This window comes from Dermacentor silvarum, chromosome 3, assembly GCF_013339745.2.
Source record: "Dermacentor silvarum isolate Dsil-2018 chromosome 3, BIME_Dsil_1.4, whole genome shotgun sequence".
Lineage (NCBI taxonomy): Eukaryota > Metazoa > Arthropoda > Arachnida > Ixodida > Ixodidae > Dermacentor > Dermacentor silvarum.
The window spans coordinates 150,979,467-151,005,216 of NC_051156.1; the positions used below are offsets into that span (position 1 = coordinate 150,979,467).

Genomic DNA, 25,750 nt, shown 5'->3' on the forward strand with positions numbered 1-25,750 from the left:
AAAATACATCGTCGTATGGATAAATTAGACAACGAAGGATGACAATCATTCTGTAACTCGTTGGACCCCCGCAAAGCACTCTCTCGCGTATGGCGAACTCTCCAGGGCCTTCGCTCTTCTCCTCAGCAACACCACCCCTCAGGGCACTGGCTCTCCACCAAGGCTGTCGAGAAGTGTATGTTGGAGAAGACGTTTGTGAGGCAATTTAAAGTGCCAGAGTGCTACTAAAGGATCATGAACTGTACGGAGTTTCCTTCATGCAAGTTTCGGCAATGGACGAATCTTTCTCCATGGACGAAATGGAGGCTGCTCTAGCCATCTGCCGGCATTCCTCTTCGCCCGGGCCTGACAACACCACGTATGCTGCTCTCCGCCACCTTGACCATGAAGCACGAGAGATCCTGCTGCGTCATCTCAATGTCTCATGGAGTGACGGCGTTGTTCCCTCTGAGTGGAAGCGTAGCCGCCTTGTACCAATCTTAAAGCAAGGTAAGTCTCTCCTTGAACTGAAGTCATATCGGCCTTTGCTCTCGCCAGCTGTGTTGCAAGTTGATAGAAAGGACGATCCTCACGCGCCTCGAGTGGTTTCTTGAACATTACAATGTTTATCCGGACGCGATGACAGGTTTTCGACGTGGCCGTTCGTCGGTCGACAACATCATTGATCTTGTGTCTTCTATTCAACAACAGAAATAATCTAAATGCCTCTCTGTAGCGCTATTTTTAGAGGTGAGGGGCGCTTATAATAATGTATCCCATGGAGCAATTCTTGACGCGATCGTGGCTGCTGAAATCGGTGGCCGCACTTTTCGGTGTATTCGGAGCTACCTGACCCAAAGGAGCTTCTTTGTATTCACCGAGGATTGCCAAACTACCGACCACTACACCAGCCGCGGGGTTCCACAAGGTGGCGTTTTAAGGCCAGTTTTGTTCGACCTGTCTCTGATTGGGCTGGCGGAATCGCTGCCACAGTGTGTCAGTCTGTCAATTTACGCAGATGACATCTGCATCTGGGCTTCCGGAGTAACTCGCCCGCAAGTTCGCGCAAGGTTACAAAAGGCTTCAACGATTACGTCTACTTATCATCAGAGACAAGGCCTCGGCGTCCCAACAGAAAAATGTGCATTAGTCGCCTTCACTCGAAAATAGGTGGCTGAATAGCCTGTGTCTATTAATGACCAGTCTATCTTGTAGAAAAAAAAACATCAATTTTTAGGGATCACTGTCGACCGCGACCTCCCTGTGGAACCCCCATGTATCCTACCTAAGGAAGAGATTCCCCTCGATCAGTCACCTTTTCAATTTCATCGCCGGAAAAGCATGGGGACCGTCGGTGCGTTCCATGCTGCGACTATACAAAACGCTCTTCATGGGTTTCTTGTGTTACAGCACTCCAGTGTTGTCAAGTGCCCAGAGGACAAACATCAGAGTGTTTGAGAGCATGCAAGCTCAAGCACTTAGAACTTGTCTTGGCCTACCGCGATGCGCTTCAGAAGCCGCAACAATTGTCATCGTCAGGGAACATTTCATCAGTACGTATGTCGCCACAGACACCCTTTGAAATCATCTTCGACACGTTTCCCGACTACAGTCTCAACGCCTTGCTTCTCTCTCGGAAAGTAGACCAGGGGCGGTATTCTGTAAGAGTCCAATTAGTTGACTGTCCATTTCGGCTGTCGCTGATTGGCTGCTGATTCACGTGCAGGAAGGAGACTGGCTGGAACCTTCCTGCACGTGAAGCAGCAGCCAATGGTGACAGCCGAAGTGGACTGTCCACTAAATGGACTCTTACAGAATACCGCCCCAGATGCAACTTTTTCGGGCATTGTAACCTGCTATCGATCTTCTCTTCCGTCAGACTTCACGCCTGTATCAAGATCACGTTGTCCTTTGTGGTGTCTCCGGCAGACAGAAGTGCGGCTTTCCATTCCAGGAGATCCGACTTGCCAACTTGTGCCCTGAATCAAGCTGCTCTACATCTACTGCATGATTCCTACTCTGATCGAATTCACATTTATACAGATGGCTCTTCGACTCTGACCAGCTCTACTGGTGCGGTAGTTATTCCGTTGGCATCATTCTGCAAGAATTTCAAGATCAGCCACGTCGCAACATCGACAGGGTCTGAACTTGCCGCCCTCCGTAGCGCAGTGCTTTATGTGCACGAACAATCACCAAATCAATGGGCTATATTCTGTCACTGAAAGGCAGGCCTACAGTCTTTATTATCAGCTCTGCGCCGCAGCCAATATGAACAACTGGTAGCAGAGATACGATTACGCTACCATTAAGCGGTGGACAGAGGCCACGACATTGTATTTCAGTGCCTACCTGGGCACTGCAACATCACGGGCAATGAATATGCCGACAAAGCTGCCCGTGAGGCACATGAAGAATGTGAAACAATCTCGATACAATTGTCAAGAACGGATGCAGCGCGACACCTCAGCAGTCTTGCCCATATTATAACTCTAAGAAAATGGAACACACCAGAGTTTACCAACCGGTGCCATTATGCCATGAATCCACAGATGCGATTACAATTTTTACCGGGTTTTAACCGACGAGAAGAAGCATTACTGTGCCGCCTGCGAATAGGAGTTTCTTTTACAAACTCCTATTCATTCCTAATTGGAATGGCGGACAGTGCCAACTGCAGCACATGTGGTATTGAGGAATCCACCAGACATCTCTTATGTGACTGCCCCAGATACGAAGATGAGAGGAGTGCCCTTCGGACGGCTTTTGGGGCACTTAGACTTTTACGGAGGAGAAGATCTTGGGCCCGTGGCCTCGTGCGTCTGCTATGTGCAGGGCTACAAAGGCGCTGCTGCGTTTTTTGAGGTGCACTGACTTGTACGACCGCATGTGACGAAACTCAGCGATGAACGCTTGACCGTGTAAATGTGCAAGGTGTGAACTTCTCTCTTCCTTCTCCTCTTTCAATCCGCTTTCTCCCTTCCCCAGTGCAGGGTAGCCTCCCGGTATCAGCCTGGTTAACCTTCCTGCCTATCGCTTATGACTGTTCTCTCTCTCCTCGACGAACACCCCCACTGATTATGCCCAAGACGTCTTTACCCGGGCTTACACGGCGCGCTAGATTGCCGGATCCCGGCTTACTGAGTCTCAAGCCGCGCAGAAGATCCGGTACGACAGCCGACATCGGAACATTCGATTTCCTCCTGGCTCCGGTGTCCGCCTATGGACACCATGTCGTCGCATCGGCTTGTCTGAAAAGCTGCTGCCGTGTTACACAGGGCCCTACACGATACTGCGTCAGCTTGGCGATGTGAACTACGAGATCGCTCCGCTGGACTCGCGTGGCTCCACTGACGTTGTGCATGTGTCCCGGCTGAAGCCTTACTTTGACGCGAGTTCTCATGGCACGAGAACTCGCGTCGCGCCAGTCGGAAGTGACGCCAGTCAGAAGACGACGATTCGAAGTGTAGAAGTGAACTCGGTCTCGACAGACATCTTGTTTATGTATGGCTGTCTCTCTTGTAAATAGTGTAAATGCATCTTTGCATGTGACTTCCGCATCGTAACAACATGTTTCCGCAATGAGGAAAAATACGATGCTACGAACTCCGTACTGCATTTGAATGTCTGAAAATGTGAGCAGACAAAAGGTTATCAACTCTAAGAGGTACCCATTGCCTCTTTTATATAATTCGAATACCATTCTCACTTTAACTCCTCCAGAAATGTGTTAGAAGCATTTTCCCGCCTAGAGTTTAATTCCGCTGGAAAGTTCTGCTAAAGTCGCGCTAAAGCAATTTGAGATCCTCCAAAAATATATAGCATTATACACGACAGCGTCGCCAGCGCCGTTATACACTAAAAATAATTCAAGGATTGCCAAGATATCTGATATCTGCTAAAAGCGCGATTTTTTCACTGTTTAGGACAAATCTAAAATCCCCTAGATATAGTGCAATATCCGCTAAAATGCCAAAGTGGGAAACACGTGTGAAAGTAAACATGGCGAGAATGCCGTAAACAGGCGCCACAATAGATGGGTCGCTTTGTTCCAACACCTGTTGCCTCCAAAAAATGTTGAGAAAAATGTAATTTCATTTTTCACATCATTTAGCGGATATTGAATAGAAAGTCGTTTCGTTCCATTTTTAACTGAACGAAAATCACAGAACAAGCCTAAAGATCGCAGTATAGCAAATGGCAGTACAACTGCAGCTACCGCTGAGGGAAGAAAAAAAAAGAAGACAATGCCGGTAGTCGAGAAAAGAACCAATGAAAGTGCGAGAACGCCGGCTGAAACGGCGCTTAGAACCGCAGCCTACCGAGGCAGGCTTAACGCCACAACTACATCAGCGGTGGTTATAGTCGCGATCGCGGAGGGCAGTTAGGAGAGAAACGTATATAAATGGCCCGGAATAAATTCAAGAATGCAAACAATTGAAGCGTTTGCCTTTAAAGCCAGATACTCGCTTCCTCGTGACGTCTATCATCGCTCTAGTTTTTTTTTTTTTTTTTTTTTTTTTATCGTTCGCTATCATTTTCAACGACCCCACCGCGCCAGATGGCCCGGCGAGATGTTTCTTCAAGCTCCCCGGACGCTATTATATCCTTTGTTGTTGTTGTTGTTGTTCATTTGTTGTCATTATTACCATTACTTCGCGTGTCACGCCACCGAAAGAAAGCAAACAGCAACCCGCCCACCCGTAGACGACGCATACCGCTTTGAAAAAAGGTACTCCGAAAAAAAAAAACAGAAAAAACCGGCCTCTACACCGGCAGCCAGTCGAAGTGTCCTGCTCCGCTGTGTGTGTGTGTCCACTCGGCGAAAGGGACAACGCCGCGTCGCGGAAGTGAAACGACCTCGAGTGAACCCGGCGCAGACTTCCGGGCAGCTTTCACTAGACGTCGGGAGCGTGCGTGCGTGTGTGTCTGTACGTGTGCGTGTGCCTGTACGTGCGTTTGCTCGAGTGTGCTTCGCCGCTGCTACTGCGAAAGACTCACGTTGTTGACGCACGATCGGCATCTGCCGCTATATCGGTCAATGCCGGACCGGTTCGCCGCCTCCGGCGGCGGCTACTGCCTTGAGCCGCTCTTCTGCCTGGCGATGCCGCTTTTGCTTTCTTTTTCTTTCATTTTCTTCTGTCTTTAACTGTTCGTGTTTTGCTGTCCCCTGCGTCTTCGCGAACTTTTCTCCGGAGTTGATAACGCTTATACGACTACCAGCTATTGAACATTATCTTGGTCTTCGGCATAGTAATCTTGGACCCCACTCTTACACTTTCCCGGTTAAGGTCCTAAATCATTTGTTCTAATTGAAGACCTTCACCGAGAAAGTGTAAGAGCGGGGTTGAAGATTATATGCCGAATACAAAGATAAATGTGTACAATCATTGCATTCTACCGGTGCTAACATAGGGGGGGCAGAAACAAAGAAGCTCGAGAACAAGAAGGACCGCACAAAGAACGATGGAACGGTGTGGATCAGAGCAAACGGGGATAGCCGATATTCTAGTTGACATTAAGCGGAAGAAATTGAGCTGGGCAGGCCACGTAATGCGTAGGATGGATGATATTAGAGTTACAGAATGGATACAAAGACAAGGGAAGCGCAGTTGAGGACGGCAGAAAACTAGGTGGGGTGATGAAGTTAGGAAATTTGCAGGCCCAAGTTGGAATCAGCTAGCGCAAGACGGGATAATTGGAGATCGCAGGGAGAGGCCTTCGTCTTCATGCAGTGGACATAAAAATAGGTAAATAATAATAATAATAATAATAATAATAATAATAATAATAATAATAATAATAATAATAATAATAATAATAATAATAATAATAATAATGATGATGATGATGATGATGATGATGATGATGATGATTATAAAAAATCACGGCCCTCGGTTCCATATCTCACGACAATATTATTCCGGAGTCCCCCAGTACGGCGTGCCTCATAATCAGATCGTCGCTTTGGCACGTAAAACTCCACAATTGAATTCGAATTGAGTTACGCTAAATGTTATAGTCGGGGAGAGCGCAGACGGAACACGCGTGCTATGATCTTTACGGGGGAGGTTTGTTCAGGTCAGACAAGCCTATAGGTTACGGAGGCGAGGTTATGCTAGGTTAGTTATCATTGGCAAACTTCTTTATCTCATAGTTTACATTTGCCGCAAAAATAATTAGCGAGCAACTGCTTTATAAGTGTATGCAGATTCTTTTCCTTTTCTCGTATCATCGCAATCTCTTATTTTGCCATCACCCGTCTAAGATATAGTCTCGCTTGGGTGGTTTTGCACACTCTGCTGCCTGCCCTGATTTGTCGTGAAGCAAAGAACGCTAAGCTTCATTAATCTCTTAGGCCGAACACCGCTTAGGCGTATACCGCCTTCCTAAGACGCAAGCCAGGCATGCGTAACCGGGCCCAGACGTAGGTAGCCCTCCAAGAACTTACGCGGGGCGGCTCGCACGGGCGTGTAAGTCGCAGTCCGTTTCGAAAATCACGATTTGCAAAGAGGTCGATCCACCAAGATACGGGTGAGTCATCTCGTACAAATACTGACAGCTTTCCTTTTATATATATATATATATATATATATATATATATATATATAGGAAAGTCAGAAGCACAACTTCGCGGTTATCTTAGGTTTAATATTTTCCCAACAGTTTCGGTCGGTGGACCGAAAGGTCGGTCCACCGACCGAAACTGTTGGGAAAATATTAAACCTAAGATAACCGCGAAGTTGTGCTTCTGACTTTCCTAAATACGCTTGGCCCATTGAAAAATCCAGTTACTACTATATATATATATATATATATATATATATATATATATATATATATATATAGGGTGTTTCAGCGAACAACTTTATTTAAGGTTGCCTGTGGCAGATAGCCCAATTCTAGTTAATGAGCTGGTCTAGAAGAGGCGGACATTACTTGCACAATAAATTGAAATTCATAATCGATTAATTAACAAAAATTCATTAATTACGTTTTTAACTAATTACCTGATGGCCCATATTGCAATTTACAAATTAATTGTAGCAGTGGAGTTCGCAAGGCGGATCCACTTAGAATTACTTCGCAGGATGACACCAGTTTCGAGATAATAATTCCCGAAATTTGCGGAGAAATGCATTGGCGTTCCAGTTAATTGTGTGCTTCAATGCAAAAAGCGACGTTTTGTTAAGAACCTAACTGGAAGGCCAATGCATTTCTCTGCAAAGTTCGGGAATTAATATCTCGAAACTGGTGTCATCCCGATAATTCATTCCAAGTGGATCCGCCTTGCGAACTCCACGGCTACAATTTGTAAATTGCAATATGAGCCATCAGGTAATTAGTTAAAACCTTAATTAGTGAATTTCTGTTAATTATTCGATTATGAATTTCAATTTATTGTGTAAGTAATGTCCGCCTCTTCGAGTAGACCAGCTCATGAACTAGAATTGTGCTATCTGCCGCAGGCAACCTTTAAGAATTTTTGAAAGTGTTCGCTGAAACACCCATAGTCGTACAAAACCTTACTTTGCGTTTGGCCTGTATACGGGCAGAATTTAACGCTCGCACAGGGAATATGCTGTTCTGCGAAGGGACAGCATTGTGCATTTCTCAGAACAAGCGCAATATTTCCAATGGAAAGCACTCCGCATGCGTTCAGCTGAAATTGTTTCTTGGCCTGTGAAGAAACGAAAGGCGTTCCTGTTAGAAGTAGTGAAGGAGGAGGAGGATGAGGAGGAGGAAAGAAAGAGAGGAGGCAGGGATGTTAGCCACAAATGCGTCTCTGGTTGGCTACGCTACATTGGGGGATTGGCAAGGGGGAATAGAAAGATGAGATTGAGAGAGGAGGGGGAGAAGGAGAGATGCTGTGAGTTTGCGCGTGCGCGGTGTGTAGGGGCCTGTGGTACAGTGTAGAAGGAATACAGCAGATAAGCCATAACAGCTTTGGCGTCGTGCTCTGTAAACGCGTTTATCACCAGCATATTTCGCATCCTTTGAGTCAGCGTTTTAAAGCAGTATTTTTTATAGCGGTGACTCCAAATGGGCCATTGCTTATGCATCTGTGTCCACACACACACACGCACACAAACACACAAGCACTAGAGAGACAGAGAGAGTGAGTGAAAGAGAGAGAGACATGAAAGATCCGAGAAAGACCCTGGATGTTAACCAGCATAGAAAATTTTGTTCACGGATGTACAAAAGAAGAAAACGGAGAGGGAACACACACAGAACACAAGCAGCACGATCAAAGGAAAGGAATTACAGTTAACACCAATTAATGCTTAGAGCAGCTTGTGAAGGTTTTTCGTCCTTAAGTATCGTAACGAGATATTCGTCGTCCTCCGCTGCGATGGCTTACCATGAAGTCGGCGTTCCAGAATGGCTCGTTCTGACAACAGTCCATAAATCTCTCGTTTATCTCATAGCATTTGCCCGGTACTGCCGATTTTCCTCGCGCCGAGAACCAAACAAACGTTTTGCCGTAGTGCGCGGTCAACCAGCGGCTGCACTGTTCTCCAAGTTCTTTTCTTTTTTGGAGAGCGCATTTGAGGGGTCCATGTCTATACGCACCCGCAAGCTGCGTTTTCTTTTCAGACTTTTTTTTTTTACAGCTTGCGCGAAGAGAATAACAGATTCGCGCTTTCCGCAGTGCAGGTACCATTTGTCTCTTACCCCCCCCCCCCCCCCCTTTTTTTTTTTCGCAAGTTGCTTCAGGCCGTTAGTACTTACCGCGGTTGTACAAGCGACGCGCAAGGCGATTTGAAAGCCGCTAACGGTGACGTAACTGCTCAGACAACGGCGAAATATCTCGACAGCGCTGCAGCAACGTCGTGGCCTCTCGCTGCTCATTTCGCTTCCGACATCACGGAGCCAGGCGCGCAACTAGGCACGAAAACCATCAAGCTGAAATCGAGTATTACACGAACAATCTTGTGTCTGCGTTGTCAAGCCGGTATATAAGCCGTCTAGCTTTCGGCTAGAGTCTGGTCAGGTGAGATAAAGAAAGGCGCTTCGGTGTCTGCAGTGTGTACGGAGAATACAACGTTCGTTGTCTGTCTATTGGACGAGAGTAAATCAGTGCATGAAATTATGGCTTCCATTTCAGAGAAATGATGCATGGGCGTGCTGGAAATGCTCTATTTCTCTTTTTCCCACATTTTTTTTTCCTTTAAGGAATACGACGGGACACTTAAGGTGTGGTGATAGCGTCTGTGAAGTTTTGAATCAGAGGGCTCAAAGGGATATATCGACAAACGTTTGTTCCGTGTCGTTCTAGTGCTAGCGTGCCCGCTTGCTCGAAAACCGTGACTTTGCAAAACCACGAATGCACGCCGACTTGCACTGTTATCAGTCCTGCTTCACTGCGTGTTACTGTCGGTCCGCGCTTGAAAGTGCGGTATGGCTTGATAATAAAAGAAATAGAGGCATTGAGAAAATACGGTCGCCCCTCGAAAATGTACCAAGCCTTTATCGAGAAAGATCTATAGTCAACTAGAGGCTGAGAAAGAAATGAGTGAGCGCGTAAGTGTGAAGGCGATGAAATGGCAAAGTCAGTATAAAAAAAAATGTCACAGTTTCGCCCTAAGGGCGAAGCAATGAATGCGACAGCAACACAGCAATGTCATACGAAGTGAGGTGAGCGGCTTTGGTAGCAATATGAATTGTAGTAAACATGAGCTGATTAAGTAAGCAGGTGTGCTGCAGCGTAAGTAGACCGAAATGAAGAGAGACTCGATGACCACGAGAAGGCGCGTGTGAAACGGTGGTGTTGATGAGAAGCGCTTCCCGTGGGCAGCGCGTGCGAAGGGACACACCTGTAGCGCTGCACTGCCGATCCGGGCAGCATTGCATGTGTAGCGTGCGTTGGAAAATGTGGCCCGACTATTACTAACTGAATGAACAAGCGTGGTGTGAGCGCGCACAAACAAACATGAATAGATCGCACTGAATGACTGCAGACAACGACTGTCAAAACGCTGGCAGCAAGCGCAAACGCCGCAGCGGCGAAGGTACGTGCGGTCTATCGCTTCAACGGAAACTGAGCGGCGAATGCACGGCGCATAAAGGTCAGAGACGTGGGGTGATAAGAGACGGTGCGGGCGGAGTGACGAGCGCGGTTGTTGGCAGAGTAGAAGTGCGCCCCCCCCCTCCCTCCCCGCTCCCTCCGGCGCTGGCTTCCCGCTTCCTTGCTTGCGCGTGGGAGATTGAGTGCGTTCGCTCTCCGTGACAGCGCGCGTCCCCGCACGCTTCCGCTCGGGCATACGGCGCGCGGCGAAGATTTTATCTATAGGGAACCTCACGGCGACGGCGACGGCGACGCCGACGGCAGAAATCCGGTTGAAGTGTCCATATAATTGCTATCGCAATAAAACAGAGGTTCCATATAGAGGTGAGAAATAGCTTATCGATTAAAATAAATTCTGGGGTCTTACGGGCGACAACCACGATCGGATTATGAGGCACGCCGTATTGGAGGACTCCGGATTCACGTTGATCGCCTGGGTCTCTTTAACAATGTGCACGCACCCAATGCACAGTACACGAGCTTTTTCGCGTTCCACCACTGTCGAACCCGTGATCAGCAGCGCAAACGGCATAGCCGCTGGTCTACCACTGCGAATTTAGACATCGATCGACAGAGTTTAAAGTCCCAAAGAAACTGAGGCTCCATGAAAGGCACCGTAGTGGATCGATTGCTCTAGATTAATTCTGAACATGTGGAACTCTTTATGATGCACGTAAACCTAATCACACAAGCGTCCGCTTTTTTTTTTCTGACCTCCTGCTCCGCGGATGAACGCCTTGGCCGCTGGCTTATCGTATGCAGCTAACACGAGAAAAAGATGAACCAGACGGTTATGAAAGCATTATCAAACCCTGTACTCGCTGCTTCTCCACATTTTAGGCACCTGGAATTTCCCTGGAGTAGCCAAATCTCCAACTCAAGGAGGCATTCGCCCTCGCGAAATTACGTTGACGCCATTCCCTCCCGGAACATTTACGTACACATTTCAAGTTTGGTACCCTCCCATATGTGTTCTTTTTTTTTTTTTTGCAGTTAGGAAGAAACAGTGATTCAATTTTTTCTATCTAGTCACCGCTTCACTGTTTCAAGACTTCCTCTTCGAAGACTTGGCATGGACATAACAGATTATGTTAAGCTTTCGTTTGGGGCCTCGACTCGGGTATTACAGGAATGCTTGATCTGCCGTCCAGGAATTCCTTGTTGAGCGCAACCGATTTCCCTGTTAAATTTGCATCTTTTTGTCTTCTTTTTTTCTTCCTACTTTTCAAATAATAATTATTCATTCTTATTGTTGTTCTTCTTCTCACGTCAACATGTGTGATTTCACCTTTCAACAGCATTTCCCATATAGCAGTCCTGAAAAGTTATGTCTGATCCTAACTTGGAACAATCAACGCATTTGTTGGCCATTCCACCGTAGTAGTGCGCAGGAGGCACACTTTTCGCTGGACAACAGCAATGCCAATAGCTACCATGAAGAATAGCCTTGAACGATAAAATGCAGGCGAAGTGATATTAGCTTACAGTCGATTGATTTTCGATTACAGGCAGTGTTGTAGAGCACGCACAATTATGGTTCGGGTTTGGGGAAAACACGGGGAGTAGATGTAGTACGTCTTTGTAGATGTCGCTTTCGCGACTTGCGAAATTCCCGCATGTGGGCGGAAGTCAATTAGGTTTCGAATTTCGCCTCCCAATCAAGTCCAAAAGGAGCGTCTCCTTTCAGTGCATACGCGGAGAACCTTATAACGTTGCGAGTATTAGCAACGAAAAAAAAAGCAAGCGACCACAAGTTAATACAGACTGTTCTTCGAAAGGGTTGCTTTCGACGCGGTGCTGATTGTCACTCTGACGGAAACGAACGGGACCATCTTGCACTTTTGTCGAAAGCTGATGTGCGAGGACAGAGCGAAGTTGCCCGGCCAGATTTTCTCGCATCTGGCTGATTGACCTGATCTGCGAAGTCGTAGATGGAGGGTGTGCTCGCGATAATAGTTTCTCGCTTACCGGATTATTCATTGTAATATGCACGACGCCACATTCTTCGGGCATCGCCATATGAAGATAATAGTACGAATCTGTGCAACGATACTTCTCTAATCATGGTACACTATTAGCAAACAAAACGAGATATCTACGGATACTTTTGTGGGCGTCGCGTAGGTGAGTAGACTTAGCTGAGTCTAGTATATATAGGAAGGAATAAATTCGTGTCAACACATTCTTGTATACAGCGTTCCTGAATACAAGAAAAAAATACAACGTTCTTGAATACAGCGTCAATCAACAAGAACCAATTACAGCGCAGAGTTATGACTGACTTGGCTGCTCTTTTTCCATCATTTGCCTTCGTGTATCTAAAATTAGGAATACATGTCCAATACAATATTGCCGATGTCCACAATGAATGAAGGGTCGCATTGGCTTTATGAGCCATTAAACTAGTTCTGCTTATGCCTCTGCCGCGTCAGCCCTTAAGGCTCGCTGTTTGGGGCAGCAGGCCATATAATCCTTAGACATTTTCGCACGCTAAGCCAAGCCAGCAAGACATATACCGCTCTGCTAGCTCATTGTATGTTTTTCCCTACCAATGTGTCGCGCAACTCTCCGGGCATCTGTTAATTACCAGCACCCACTCCAGGTGTATTCATGATTCGTTGCTATCGGCCGAATTTTCTCACTCAACTCTGCGTTCAAAAATTTACCTAAAAGCGTGCACTGCTCGCGGTTATCGAAGTTTAACTTCAACCTAATAAGGTCTAAACACCACTTGACATGATGAAAAATTAGAACAATTTGATCACCTTTATTTCTAGACATGGAGAGTATATTCGTACAAGAATACGAAAGGTTACTTGAATTATAAATTAATTAGATAGTAATTAGTTAATCATTCTTTTTCTGAAACTTCGTACAACTGAGGCTTCGCTTCAGTGTGTCAAAAACGCTACTATATGACTTTCGTGTTATGTCTCCCGGGCTGTAATCGCATTTCTTATGTAACATACCCAACGTATCAAACAGTATTGTCTTCAGTAAGGTTAAAAGAAAGCTGTTTTGTCTTCAAGTATGACTCTCTTATTATTTTATGCCGGCTGCACACTCTCAGCAGGACTCCATTGCAGGTTTCTTTCATCGCCCTGTTTCTCTAGCCCCTATGCAAATAAGCAGGTAGTCTCACGGCTTAAAAAAAAAGACAGAAAAAAAAAAACTGAAGGAAACTAGATTTACCTCCTGTCCAATACTCGTTTTTTTATCTTAAAACGATCGCGTCCAGTCACGTTCGACACCGTTATACGGAAGCACAGTTGCTTCGCCGAGTTTAGCAACGCCACACTGCAGACGTGGAAAAAAAATCATAAGAAATGAAATCGATATCGCGAGAATTCTACACTCAGCTCGCAGAAAAAAGTTGCGCGGCCAGAAAGGACCGCTTTCTCGCACATTCCGTAGTTGAATGAAGTGGACAACTGAAGTTCGGCGACTTTCGAGGGTCCTTCGGTAGCTCTGGTAGCACTCACAGTGCCCCCCCCCCCCCCCTTCCCCTTTTCGCCTATAGCATTCTCGAACACTCTGGATATGCTCTGGAGGCATAAAGGCTTGGTGGGAGAAGGGTAGGTGAGGGGGAGAGGTGCCGGTGGTGCAGAGGGCAACGCAAAAAAGCGCACGCTTTGGTGGCGTTCAATTGCCGTGGGCTCAATTTTCGCTAGCACGGTGGCGTTGCGGCTGTGCTGTCGGCCAGAGACCGGCGTTTGCCCCCATTCCTGCGAGTGGACGTAAGACGACGAGGAGGTGGCGGGATCGCATTGTTCCCCGGAAGGAGAGGGTTATCGAGCAGGGAGGGTAGAGGGGGGGGGGGGGGGGGCGATGTAGTGTGTAACCCGCCACGATGGTGGTGCGAATGAGGCGCGACCGAAACCGTGCAAGTCGCGAGACAATCTCCGAGTACCGCCGTGTCTGCAGCTCGGCGTGCGTGTTGTTGTTTCTTTTCTGTGCTCTCGCTATACAACGTCGCGTTGGCAATGGTGTATAGCGAGAGAAACGGTACAGTGGCGCCCGTATAGCAGACGATACCCGACGGCGGCGGCGGCAGTGTTTTTCGTCTGCTACAGTGGCGAGTCGTGCAACTCCGGAGAGGATTTCAAAAGACCGGCGGCAGTGTTGTTTTGCTACGGTTACAGCAGTAACGGACGACTTTCGACAATTGCCGCAGCATTTGTCACTCGCTACAAAGTAAAACGGAGCAAACCGAGCAGGTTTGCAGAGGAACTCCGTACAATCTGCGCTCTGCAAGCAGCGTTGTTCTCTTCCGTCTGCTAAGTTCTACCTCAGCAGCAGTGCTTGTAGCAGACGATACGTGCCCGCGGCGACGGCGGCGGCGGTGTCTGTCGTCTGCTACAGCGTTACAGCTGCAGTGCGCGCCGGTTTACAGGTTCTCTGTGCAGCTGTGCTCGAAGCGGCGCCTCGTCACCGTCGACGCCGACGCCGTGTTTGCATCGCGTGCGCTGCTTGAGTTTCGCCAGTTTCCACGCCAGTGATTGCTGCTAAAGCAGCCGCTGTAGTGAGAGCGGTGAGAGGCAGGTGCCGTGAAAGGCCGCGTTTGTTTGCCCCTCGCTCGCCCTTTCTCGCGGACACTCTCGAGACCGCTGTTGCGTGTTGGTGTTGTTCGGCGCAGACCGTCACGACGTCTGCAACCCTACCACAGTCGAAGGACCTACTTACTTGCTGAAGTGCGTACACCTCTGAAGATGCGCTTCCATCCGGGAGTGTTCCGGGGGAATACCGATTACTAGTATTGCATATCGCGTATAGGATCACGCAACGCGGTCGCATTTGTGTTGTTGCACGCGAGGTGTGTGTGCGTGTGTGTTGAGCGAGTTGCCTCAGCGCTCCCTGCACTACAACTTGTTTCGCACGCATGGCGCTAAACCGGCTGAAGGCTGGTGGTCGCGGTCTTCAGCCGGTTCCCGAGGAATCTGCGGCCAACGGTACGGCGGCTGACGCACACCCGGATGCTGCTGCCGCTTCGGTGAATCCATCGGAGCAGTGTGTCAAAAGTAAGTGCCTAATATCTTCCCTACTTACGTCAGATATAATCAAATAACTGTTTATTTCGCTTTCCTCGTTACCAATTGAGATTATGTGAAATAGGCCAGTGGCAGTAGGTTAGTACTCTATTACTGACGTCACGGCGTCACTTTGGCACTTTGGTTAATGTGACGTGACCTACAACGCTATGCTGTGCGTGTTTAGAGAGCGTCTGTGACGTATGGAGTAGCACAATAAGCTACATCGCACTCTGTGGGCAGAAGAAGAATAAAAAAAAAATGCTGACGGAAAGCTCGCTTTGAAGTCAGTCAACGTTAAGCTTAAGTACAGGTGGCGGTAATTTACAGCCGTACAAACGGCCCGGTCAATTTGAAACCCCAGTTGTGTTTTGTAGCCATTCGACGGTATATTGCGATCAGCTGCGCCAGAGGGGCCCGAAAACGCCGCACCTACACTTCTCAGATTGTTCCGATTGTCCGGCGCGATTAGTCACCCGCACGGCGGTAGCCGTTCGCTAAAAACGTTTGCCTTTACTGTATTTCTTGCGCCTGCAATAACACTGCTTCGTGCTCCTCTACAATATAGCTTTCTTCGACGTTTCGATAAAAAGAATCAGCAGCAGCTGAAGAAGGACAATAGTTTTCATCGCTTATGTGCCTGCTCTCATGTTTCATTGTTTGGAGGGGACAAAAAAAGATAGGATATGGCACAGGGCGCCAGAAAATAGTCGGCAAATGCAAACATTTTGCTAGGAGGAGTTCTGGTTTTGAGATCGCTTTGCTACCGCAGGAACGATTATTAGCACACGGATTTGTCTAGCCTACATGGCTGTGGTTTCAGGCATTCTTGTGGCGTTATTTATTACACTGTACCTTTCTAAATTTTCGAGCATCAATTTTTTTTCTAAACGCAACAAGGCAACAAGTATCCGCGCTCATGCGCATTCGTTGCGAATTGTTACATTTATAACGCAATCTTTCGTCGAAATGATCAGTTCGCAAAGGCACACAGCAATTTCGAGGCCAGAAAGACGAGTTTCAGGCCAGTACACGTATGCTACTAATCATTCCAACGATGTCTGGACCGCCATATACGTTGGAGCTCGTATTCTAGCTGGTAAGTTCGCAAGACGTATCCACTTGGAACGAACTTTCAGGATGACACCAGTTTTGAGATATTCATTCTCAAAGAGCGTAAAAGAGCGTAAAACGGCGCTTATAAAATTGAGCTGAACAATAGCGTATTTTTTACCGCAAGTATCACGGCGCATATTTCGAAACCCGCGCGGTCCTTCGAAGTCGTTCCAAATGGATATGCCACGCAAAGCTTGCCGGCGCTACAATTCGTAAATTGAAATATGTACCGTAAAGAAACTATTTCAAAAAGTTGGTACATTGTTTTTTTTGTGTGTGTGTGGGGGGGGGGGGGGGGGGGTAATTAGTCAATCACGCATTTCGATGTCTCCCGTGAGCAATGTCCGCCCCGTCGAGTAATCAAGCTTAGGGCTTACATGTTCGCTATCTGCCACTTTTAAAAATTCTATATTGTCTAACAAGAAATCCCTCCCGTATAGTACGAAAGACCGGCGAAGACGTTGATGACGCATTCCGCGCTGCGTGTGCAAAATGCGAGCGCATACAAGTTCAGGTAAGCGAACCGGTGCGCGAAGGAAGCCGGGTTTTAAATTCTCCGCAGGTTCGCACCTTTTCATGCACACCGCGAGAGAGAGATGGGGGGGGAATGGTACGTATGCAAAACCGATGACCCGTGCAGGGTGAAACCCCGGTGCGCTGGAACGCCTGTCCGCTGCAAAAAAGACAAAAAAGGAAAAAAAAGCAAGAAAAAACGATAGAATGAAAGAATCGGGAGGATAAATATAACGATCGTATAGTTTGTCGCATGTGATCCAGGTTTTATCAATCACTATTCACAGGCAACTCGGGTACGCTGAGTAAAATATAATAGTTAAATTTACCAGAAAACACGGTACGTTTAATAATAATGCTACAAAAATAATATCCAGAGAACAATGTAGTAGAGTCGCAGTATACTCTCTACGCAGTAGCTTGCGGCACGTAAGACTGACCTAATTATGCAACCTCTGTCGTGTTGGCGTTGGTGCGGGTCGTTTTATTTGGCGATGAATATGTGCAGCTTTTTCTAGGGAAAGTGCAGTCAGCATAATTTTGGCTAAGTGAGAATATATTGAGATATATAAGTGAGATATAGTGACGCTGTGGGAACTGTTGAGCAACACTCACAATCCACGTCATTACGTGCACATCTCTGTTATTGTAGCACTATTATTGCACTAATCTAGAAACAAATTTCATTGCTGTTTTGTGTTCACTTACGTTGTGTTATATCTTATTACACTAATCTCAAAACAGTTTCTATTGTCGCTTTTCGTATTATGACTCCAATTTTGAAACTACCCACCTGCTTGGACCCGAGGGTCTTCAGTATGCAATAAATAAAAATTCTAGGTCGACTCTAACTAAACTGCATTTATTTGTGTCTTACATACAAGGGCGGTAATCCCCAGCAGGATGGTATTTAATGCTTAATGTTCGCAATATTTGCCGTATGGCTGTCAAATTCTCACGTTGTTTAGTCGTCTGTCATTTTCATGCAAATTATTATCATTAGGACTCCTGTCAGAATTTACGAGTCTGCGACAAAGTACGATCAGAATGCTGCTAAATTGACTAGTAGTCACTACTAAATGCAATGAAATTGTTATTAACAAAGGTGACAGGAAAGTGTCCGTAGTGCAACTGTATTACTAGCAAGCATTTGCTTCGTTGAGCGTTATTATTGCATCATACAATATTTTAATGTAGGATCGGAGTGTATCAAACCGACACCAGTGAAAAACAGCGCTTGCGTTCTTTCTGCACTTGTAAGCATCCAAATACAGCTTGCTGTCGCACAACATGGGCCAGAAGAGCTGAACTTCATGGAAAGTTTAAAATTCACACTTGTAGTCAGTATCTCTGCCTTCGTACTAGCCACAAACTGTTCCTTTTTGGGAGCCTTTTCTGGTGTCTTAATGCAATATCATTTGCTTAGCTTTTGTTGAAACTCTACGTTACGTGTGTATACGTAAAGCTTGAACTGTCGTGTCCTGAGGCGTTTCGGAACACTTTTCTAAATTTAGTCGACAATAGAACAGACTGAGAAAATGCGAAAGGGGTCAGCGTCGCTCGTTTCTGCTGACACGTACGTGTTGGCAGTTTACTGTAATGGTCGAGTGGAACTTCCGCGCATTATATCTTGAAATCGAATTCGTCGTCCTACACAATCACGCTTATTATGAGCGTGCTAGCACGTATGAGCACGCGTCAGGGTCTAATTAGAGCTTTAACTTCACATATCTACAATTTATACAGACACAGAGGCTTCGCTCAAAACAGAAATGCGCCTTATTGCGTTACGCAGTGCATATATGCAAACGATATTTTTATTTCCATCTTGATTCATGAATATAAGAACATTAGCAGCGTGGTCGCCCCTACTTTAATGGATCTACTTAATTTAGTACAAGCTGCAAATCAAGGCAAAACATTGTCCTAAAGACGAGCATAACCACATCTACAGCTTCATCGGGTATCTGCGATCTTCATTAATTTGACCCAGTCCGCGCGCTGCATCAGTGACGTAGCGTCTCGACTCTAAACATTCGAGTTACTTTTTCATATTGTTGGCATGCAATGCAGTTAAATAAAATTCGTCGGTAAGTAATTGTGTGTTTCTCTGCATTGCGGCCGCAGATTCCGACGGAACCTATACGAACAACGGAAATGCCATCGCGGACCGTCGTCTCCGAAGGTGGTTCTCTGAGGACGCAACGGCAGAGCGACATCCACCTGACAATGTCCCCGAGAAGGAGTACCGCATTTGGTTTCCTCGCACCGAGGTCTCCGACGAAGACCCCACAGGCCGTGCTTCGAGCGACTGGCGAACCTTCCGGGAGTACCGCTACACTGAGTGCTCCCGGGCCGGTCGGCTGGAGAAGACCCTGTCTGTGGATGAAGTCTTCAACAGCAATGACTCTCCTCGGACTACCGCCGTTCATCCACCCACGTCGGCATTCCACTGCGTCTCTTGCTCGAACAGCGACGAGGTCGAGGGAGGCCCGTTGGACGTGGCAGGAGAAGAACGCTGCAGGATGCTGTCATCGACCAAGAGCGAACTCTACAGGGAGCACCGTAGTCAGCTGCTCTCGCGGTTGGAAGATGACGTCACCTCTCCGTGGGAAGCGTCGTCGCTGAAGACCGACAAGAAGCCAAAACTTTCCGAAGCCTCAGCGGATACGGGCTCGGAAAAGGAAGCGCGGACGTCAGTGTGCCAAACGAGCTCCAAGAAGTTTGCCTTCGATGACGACAATTCCAAGACGAGTAGTTCGGACATTCCGAGCTGGAACGAGGGAGGGCTGGCATCGGCACCAGCGCCGAGGTCTCTATCGGGCAACGAGAACGGGAGCAACAGTCATCAGGCTGTAAGCGCCGGCCCACAGGACGCAAGCCTCGTGTCCGAGGACGACGACTTTGACGACTCCAAGTGCACTTACGTGAAGGTGGATAGCGTGGACTCGGAAGTGGAGGACGAAACCGGCGTGGGTAGAGAAACTGTGATAGGGGCACCGTCGATCGATGATTTGGGATACATAGCAGAGGAACCTGAAGACGATGTGGAAGAGACCACTCGAGATCTTGGGAATCAAACCTCATCTGCCAATACGACGCATGAAGCTGCTGAGTCTGAAAGGAGCTGCATGATGTCTTCAACTGCAGAAACCAGTCACCAGGCACCACTGTCTTCGAAGTTGGGTGTCAAAGAAGCATTCAAGGAAGCTGGTGAAAGAGGAAACGATTTGAAATTTAACGAAAGCACTTTGGACACAGCTGTACACTTGGCTACTGACGTGAATACGCTAGTAGGTGGAAAGTCTCTGGAGTGCCATAGTGATGAATCAAAAAGCGTGGAGCAAAATGCTAAGCAAATTAGCCATGATCACAATGAGCAGAAAGATATTGTTGAAGCAGCACTACATCATGGTGACTTGTCTGACACAGAAACAAATGAAAGTGATACCAAATCTGAGGAATCTGTTATTACAGTGAAAAGCGAGGCAACACTTTTGCCAACTACAAGGGACCAAAGCATTGACGAGGGGCTTGCAGACACTGTCACTAGATCTGCGAACGAAAAAGAAAACGGTTTAGACACTGGCGAAACATTTATTACCGGCGAGAGCAAGTAACCCAGAACCGGCTTCGGGCGGAACTGTCGACATAAGTGTGTCCAGTGACATTGTGAATTCACAAGAAAAACTTGGCGAGGATAATGAGGGTATTACATTACTTGCGAACGTCAAAGAAGACCTACAAAAAACTTCGGAAAATGTGTCAGTCCTTGTTAGCGAATGTTCCTCTAACAGTGGCACATCTCATTTTGGAACATCCATCGTCGACAACAAAAGCGTACAACTGACTAAGGACGTAATAGAATTTCAAGAAACTGAATATTCTCGCAAAGACGTAAGCGAAAGTCTGGATCATGCAGTACATGAGAGTGGGCAGCTGTTCAGTGAAACAAATGCTTGGCACCGTGAAGAGACAGAAATGCTTCTAGAGAGCCAAGAGTTGACAAAAAACGCATCTGCGCATATTAATGATATCAGTGACCACATGGAGAAAATGCTACACACTACTTCAGCCAATGTCACGAATTTACTGTCATCAAAATGCACATTTGACAGTGAAACGGGGTCTAATGATGAAGTTGACAAGCGGCAGCACGCAGGAAACCACATGTGAACGTGGTCAAAACGATGCCCCAGAAAGCATGAATGAAGGTTCAAAAGGTGCATCAAATAAAGTGTCTGGGCTGAAAGAGGGCGACTTCTTGCAGTTTCTTAAAGGAGGAACATTGACAGAGGAAGTATATGGGCCAGAATCAGTTACATGTCTGAGCAAAGCGGACGATGTCACAGAGAACACACAGGAAAGTGTTACTGTCATCATGGACGACTCGCTCTTGAGCAGGGAATTTCTTAGTGACAAGAAGAGCACTGCTGATGAACTTGAAGGTCCGGCATGAAAATCCAGACGTCTGCCAAGGTGTCAAGAACAGCGCAAAAAACATCCTGCAGATTGGAGAACTGCTAAAACAAGACACCCGTCAAAGTGCCGAAATGCATTTTCTAAAAAACACCGAAGCTTTGACACAAAATATGCTCATGTGTTTTACAGGTAACGAAGAGTACACGAAGCAAACATTGAAAACTGTTTCAAGCATTCTAAGTGATTCGCCTCGAAGAAAAAACATCGTGCATGATGACGTAGCGCATGTCTTGGGAGACGTTAAGAAAAGAGACAAACGTTTAGCAGAGGGTGGACTGAAGGGTCCTCAAGAAGACACGAGACAACACTTCGATGACCTGGCACTCAAGAACAGCCATGACTTTCGAGATGAGGGTGCGTCTCATCTTCATCCTGCTGAGATGCCAAATGAAAATGTGAATAAAATTCAAGATACCGATGTAATTGCAGAAGATGGAAGCATGGCCGACAATAAAGAAAATGTTCCCATGATATTGCCAGACGAGCATCATCTCTTTAAGCAGCCAGAAATATCTTCAGTTGAAGGAAATGAAGGCACGGGAGTTGCGAGAGAAAGTAACGATGAACTAGAAATAGACAATTCTGAACAAGGCATTACCCAGCAGTCTTTAGCGGCGCACACTGTTCCCGAGGAAAACTCACTCTCGTCTTCAATAAAAGCCAGCATGCTGAAAGACGTCATCGCACTAAACAGGACTGATGACGCAACCAGTTTTGACGATGTATCACTTCAGGACGACAACGACCAAGGATTCGAGTCGCTTCCTTGTGACCAAACACTTGACCCGGAAGATTTGAATGAGGAGCAACACGTGAAGGACGAACTGGACAATGCCGAAAAACTCCTGCCCGCGGGCGATGATGATAACATAGGTGCGGATAAATTGACCGCTTTATTGGATGAACTTGCTGAGCATGAGAAAGCCACACCCGTTAGCCTCCAATATGACACCGGAGTACAGACTACGCCGACTGACGTCACTGACCAAAACAATGAGCCCGTTTTCGAGCCCAAGCTTCGAAGCTTAGCTAGCAACGACGACAGTGACAAGGAGGGAAGCGCACAAAAATGTGCTCACGGAATTCGATCAGACGAAAACGTGCATCCCGCGCCCTCGATGAGCTCTGATAATGAAGAACAAATAGTGCTAAGCGTACAAATAACAGGAAGCAAATCAGGTGAGAGTGGTTCTGCAGTTCCTGACGAACACAAAGTTACTGAGATTGCAGGCCACAAAAGAGATTGTGAAGGCATTTCAGACGCTGGCATAGAGAAGAACACAAGCAAAATATCCGAATATTATATTGACCTTCATAGTGTCGACACATCGGGGTGGCCGAAAAGCTTACAGGAGAAGGAGGAAGAAAAAGCCAGCGAGCAAATTGTAAAGTCAGATAAGTACGAGAACGAGCATTCTGCGAACCAGGCTACCGGCGTCAACAACAAAATCGGCATTGAGAACGCTCAGACCTCGGAAAAAGAGTCAGTAGACATTGCAGTGGCTACTGAGGCTAGTGTACGAGATGAAAGAGATGAAGAGTTTGCAATGGAAAAGCCCGTTAACAAAAGCAGCAAGGACAACGAGATTGCTGAAGTGAAGACAGAAAATTTGATGGGTGAATCGTCAGAGACTGCTGCGCACAATGAAGCGAGTGTGCAATGTGAAACATCAGAAGGGTTTCCGAGCAACGAATCTGTGAAGAAGAGCACCAATGATAACGAACTCGTCAAACTGGAGTTAGAGTCATCAGAAACCAAGTTGCGAAAGATTGAAGTGCGTGATGAAGAAAGCATGCAAAACGAGTTTGCAATGGAAAAGCCTGTTAACAAAAGCAGCACTGACAACGAGATTCCTGAAGTGAAGACAGAAAATTTGATGGGTGAATCGTCAGAGACTGCTGCGCACAATGAAGCGAGTGTGCAATGTGAAACATCAGAAGGGTTTCCGAGCAATGAATCTGTGAAGGAGAGCACCAATGACAACGAACTCGTCAAAATGGAGTCAGAGCCATCAGAAACCAAGTTGCGAAAGATTGAAGTGCGTGATGAAGAAAGCATGCAAAACGAAACGTCGGAAGAAGTTGCCTGCGGACCAACTGCACATCCGAGCTCGAGTGACATTGGCGTCCCCAAACTGGAGAGAGAGTCTTTCATAGGCGAGATTTCAGAGCTCGCATCTACTGAAGCCAGCGTGCCAAATGAAACGTCTGAGGAATCTGAAAGTGAAGCGCCTATAAACCGGAGCACTAACGACGAGGTCACCGTAGTGAAGGCTGAGACACCAGTCAGCGAAATTTCAGAGACAGCAACGTCTAACGAAGCAGGCGTACAAAATGAAACATTTGAGGATTTTGCAAGCGAAGAGCCTGTCAGCCAGAGCACTGGTAAAATAAGGGAAGAGACCTCTACAGAACAACTGGCATTCACTGAAGCGAGAGCGCAAAGTAATAAATATGATCAATTTGCAAACCAACGATATCCGAGTCACATCACCGACGACAAGCATGACAATAATGTGAATGCGGATGCGTCACTGAGCGAATTTCCACAGATAGCAGTGATCGATGAATTAAATGTGCAAAGCAAAACGTCTGATGTACTTGGAAGCGAAGAATCTGTGAACCAGAGCAACGCTAATATCGAGGTCATCAAAGTTAAGGCAGAGGCATCTATAAATGAACTGCCGAAAGTTGTAATTCCTAACGAAGTGAGTGCGCAAAATACTCCTGAAGAGTTTGCGAGCGGAGAAACTGCGTGCCCGACCACAAGTGACAGTGATGTCCCCAAAGTGAAGGCAGAGGTGTCAAATAGTGAGGATCCAAAAAACGTAGTGTCTACTGAAGAAAGCGAGCGAATTGAAACGATGGAAGAGTCTGCAAGTGAAGTGTCTGTGAACGAGAACATGAACAAAATGATTACCAGAGTGGAGCCAGACGCACCTGTAAGCGAGTTTCCAGAGACATCATTGTCCAGTGAATTGAGCGCGGAAAGAAAAACATCTGATGAATTTACAAGCGAAGAACCTGTGAATCTTGGTACCAATAACAACGAGGTGACCAAAGTGAATGCACAGGCCTCTGTAAGTGAGATGACAGAAATCTTAGTTTCTAATGAAGAGAGAGTGTACAGTACATCTGAAGAGTTTGCAAGCGAAGGAACTGCGCACCCGAACACGAGTGACATTGCGATCACCAAAGTAAAGGCAGGGACATCATTTGGCGAGGTTCCTGAGATCGTAGTGTATGATGAAGCGAGTGTGCGAAATGAAGCTTCTGAAGAGCCCGCAAGCGAAGCGCCTATGAACCTGAGCACAAACGAAGAGACCAGAGTGGAGTCAGATGCATCTGTAAGCGATATGCCAGAGATAGCAGTGTTCAATGAAAACAGCGCGGAAAATAAAACATCTGGACAATTAGCATGTGAGGAATACGGGAAACAGAACGACAACGACGACGAGAACACCAAAGTGAAGATAGTTACGTCAGTGAGTGAGTTGCATGAGATCATAGCCTCTAATGAAACGACTGACCAAAGTAAGAAATCTGGTGAGTTTGCAAGCGGAGAAGCTGCGCGCCACAGCGCCAGTGACGTCGCCAACACCGAAGCGAAGGAAGGGGCATCAACAAGCGAAGTTTCACAGACCACAATCGCTGATGAAGCGAGCATGCAAAGTGAAAGATCTACGAAGTTTGGAAACGAAGCGCATGTGAGTGAAACCACCAATGAAAACATCGCGGAAGCAAAGGCAGATACTTCAACCGAGTTGCCGAAAATCATATTATCTAATGAAGCGAGCGTCCGAAATAAGCCTACCGAAGGCTTTATAAGCGAAGAGCCTGTCAACCAGGGCAGCAATAACGAAGAAATCGCCAAAGCGGATGAAGAGGAAGTGGGAAGTGAATCGACAGAGACCATAGTCCCTAATGAAGCGAGTGTGCAAGTTGTGGGTGTAGAAACTGAGTTCCAGATCATCAGTGATTATGAGGCCACGAAAGGGCCGGCTGAGACATCAACAAGTGTGGTTCCAGAGAACATAGTGTCTGGCGAGGCGAGCCTATTAAGTCAAACTCCTGAAAAGTTTGAAAATGAGGCGCTTGGGAACGATAGCCCACGTGACAACGCTATCCCGGAAGTGAAGTCAGAGGCTTCAGCTAGCGAGCTGCCATTTAATGAAGCTTCCGTGCAGAGCATAGCGTCTGAAGAATTCGCAAACGGAGAAAGTACGCAGGAAACTAATGGTGTCGTTGAGGTCGCCACATTGAAGGCAGATGTGCCAATAAGCGAAGTGCCAGAGATCGCAGTGTCTAATGAAGTGATTCTACCAAAGAAATCACATGAAGAGCTGAAAAACAATGCTACAGTGAACGAAAGCACCAATGATAACGAGGTCACTGAAGTGATGGCCGGTGCATCGGTAATCGAGTTGCCAGAGGAGACAGTGCCAAATGAAGCGAGCATAGGAAATGAAATATCAGACGAGCTTACAAGCAATGAAAATGTGCACCAAAGCAACAGTGATAAAGGGAACGGCGAACTGAGACCAGATACAGCTAAGTGACC

General features: G+C 46.9%; 2 protein-coding genes across 2 annotated transcripts in view; both read left to right on the forward strand.

Moving 5' to 3' along the window:
• The window catches only part of LOC119444902 (uncharacterized), a 51,296-nt gene extending 30,302 nt beyond the window's left edge, over positions 1-20,994 (forward strand). The window contains exons 7-8 of the mRNA XM_049664795.1: positions 14,952-15,069; positions 18,835-20,994. Coding sequence (XP_049520752.1) covers positions 14,952-15,069; positions 18,835-20,327 — 1,611 coding nt within the window. The 3' untranslated portion in view covers positions 20,328-20,994. The remainder of the gene's footprint in view (positions 1-14,951; positions 15,070-18,834) is intronic.
• Positions 20,995-21,163: 169 nt separating this feature from the next.
• Positions 21,164-25,750, forward strand: LOC119445921 (uncharacterized). Its single transcript, XM_037710223.2, has one exon. It carries the CDS (start codon positions 21,261-21,263, stop codon positions 25,746-25,748), a length of 4,488 nt encoding a protein of 1,495 aa, XP_037566151.1. The 5' UTR covers positions 21,164-21,260; the 3' UTR covers positions 25,749-25,750.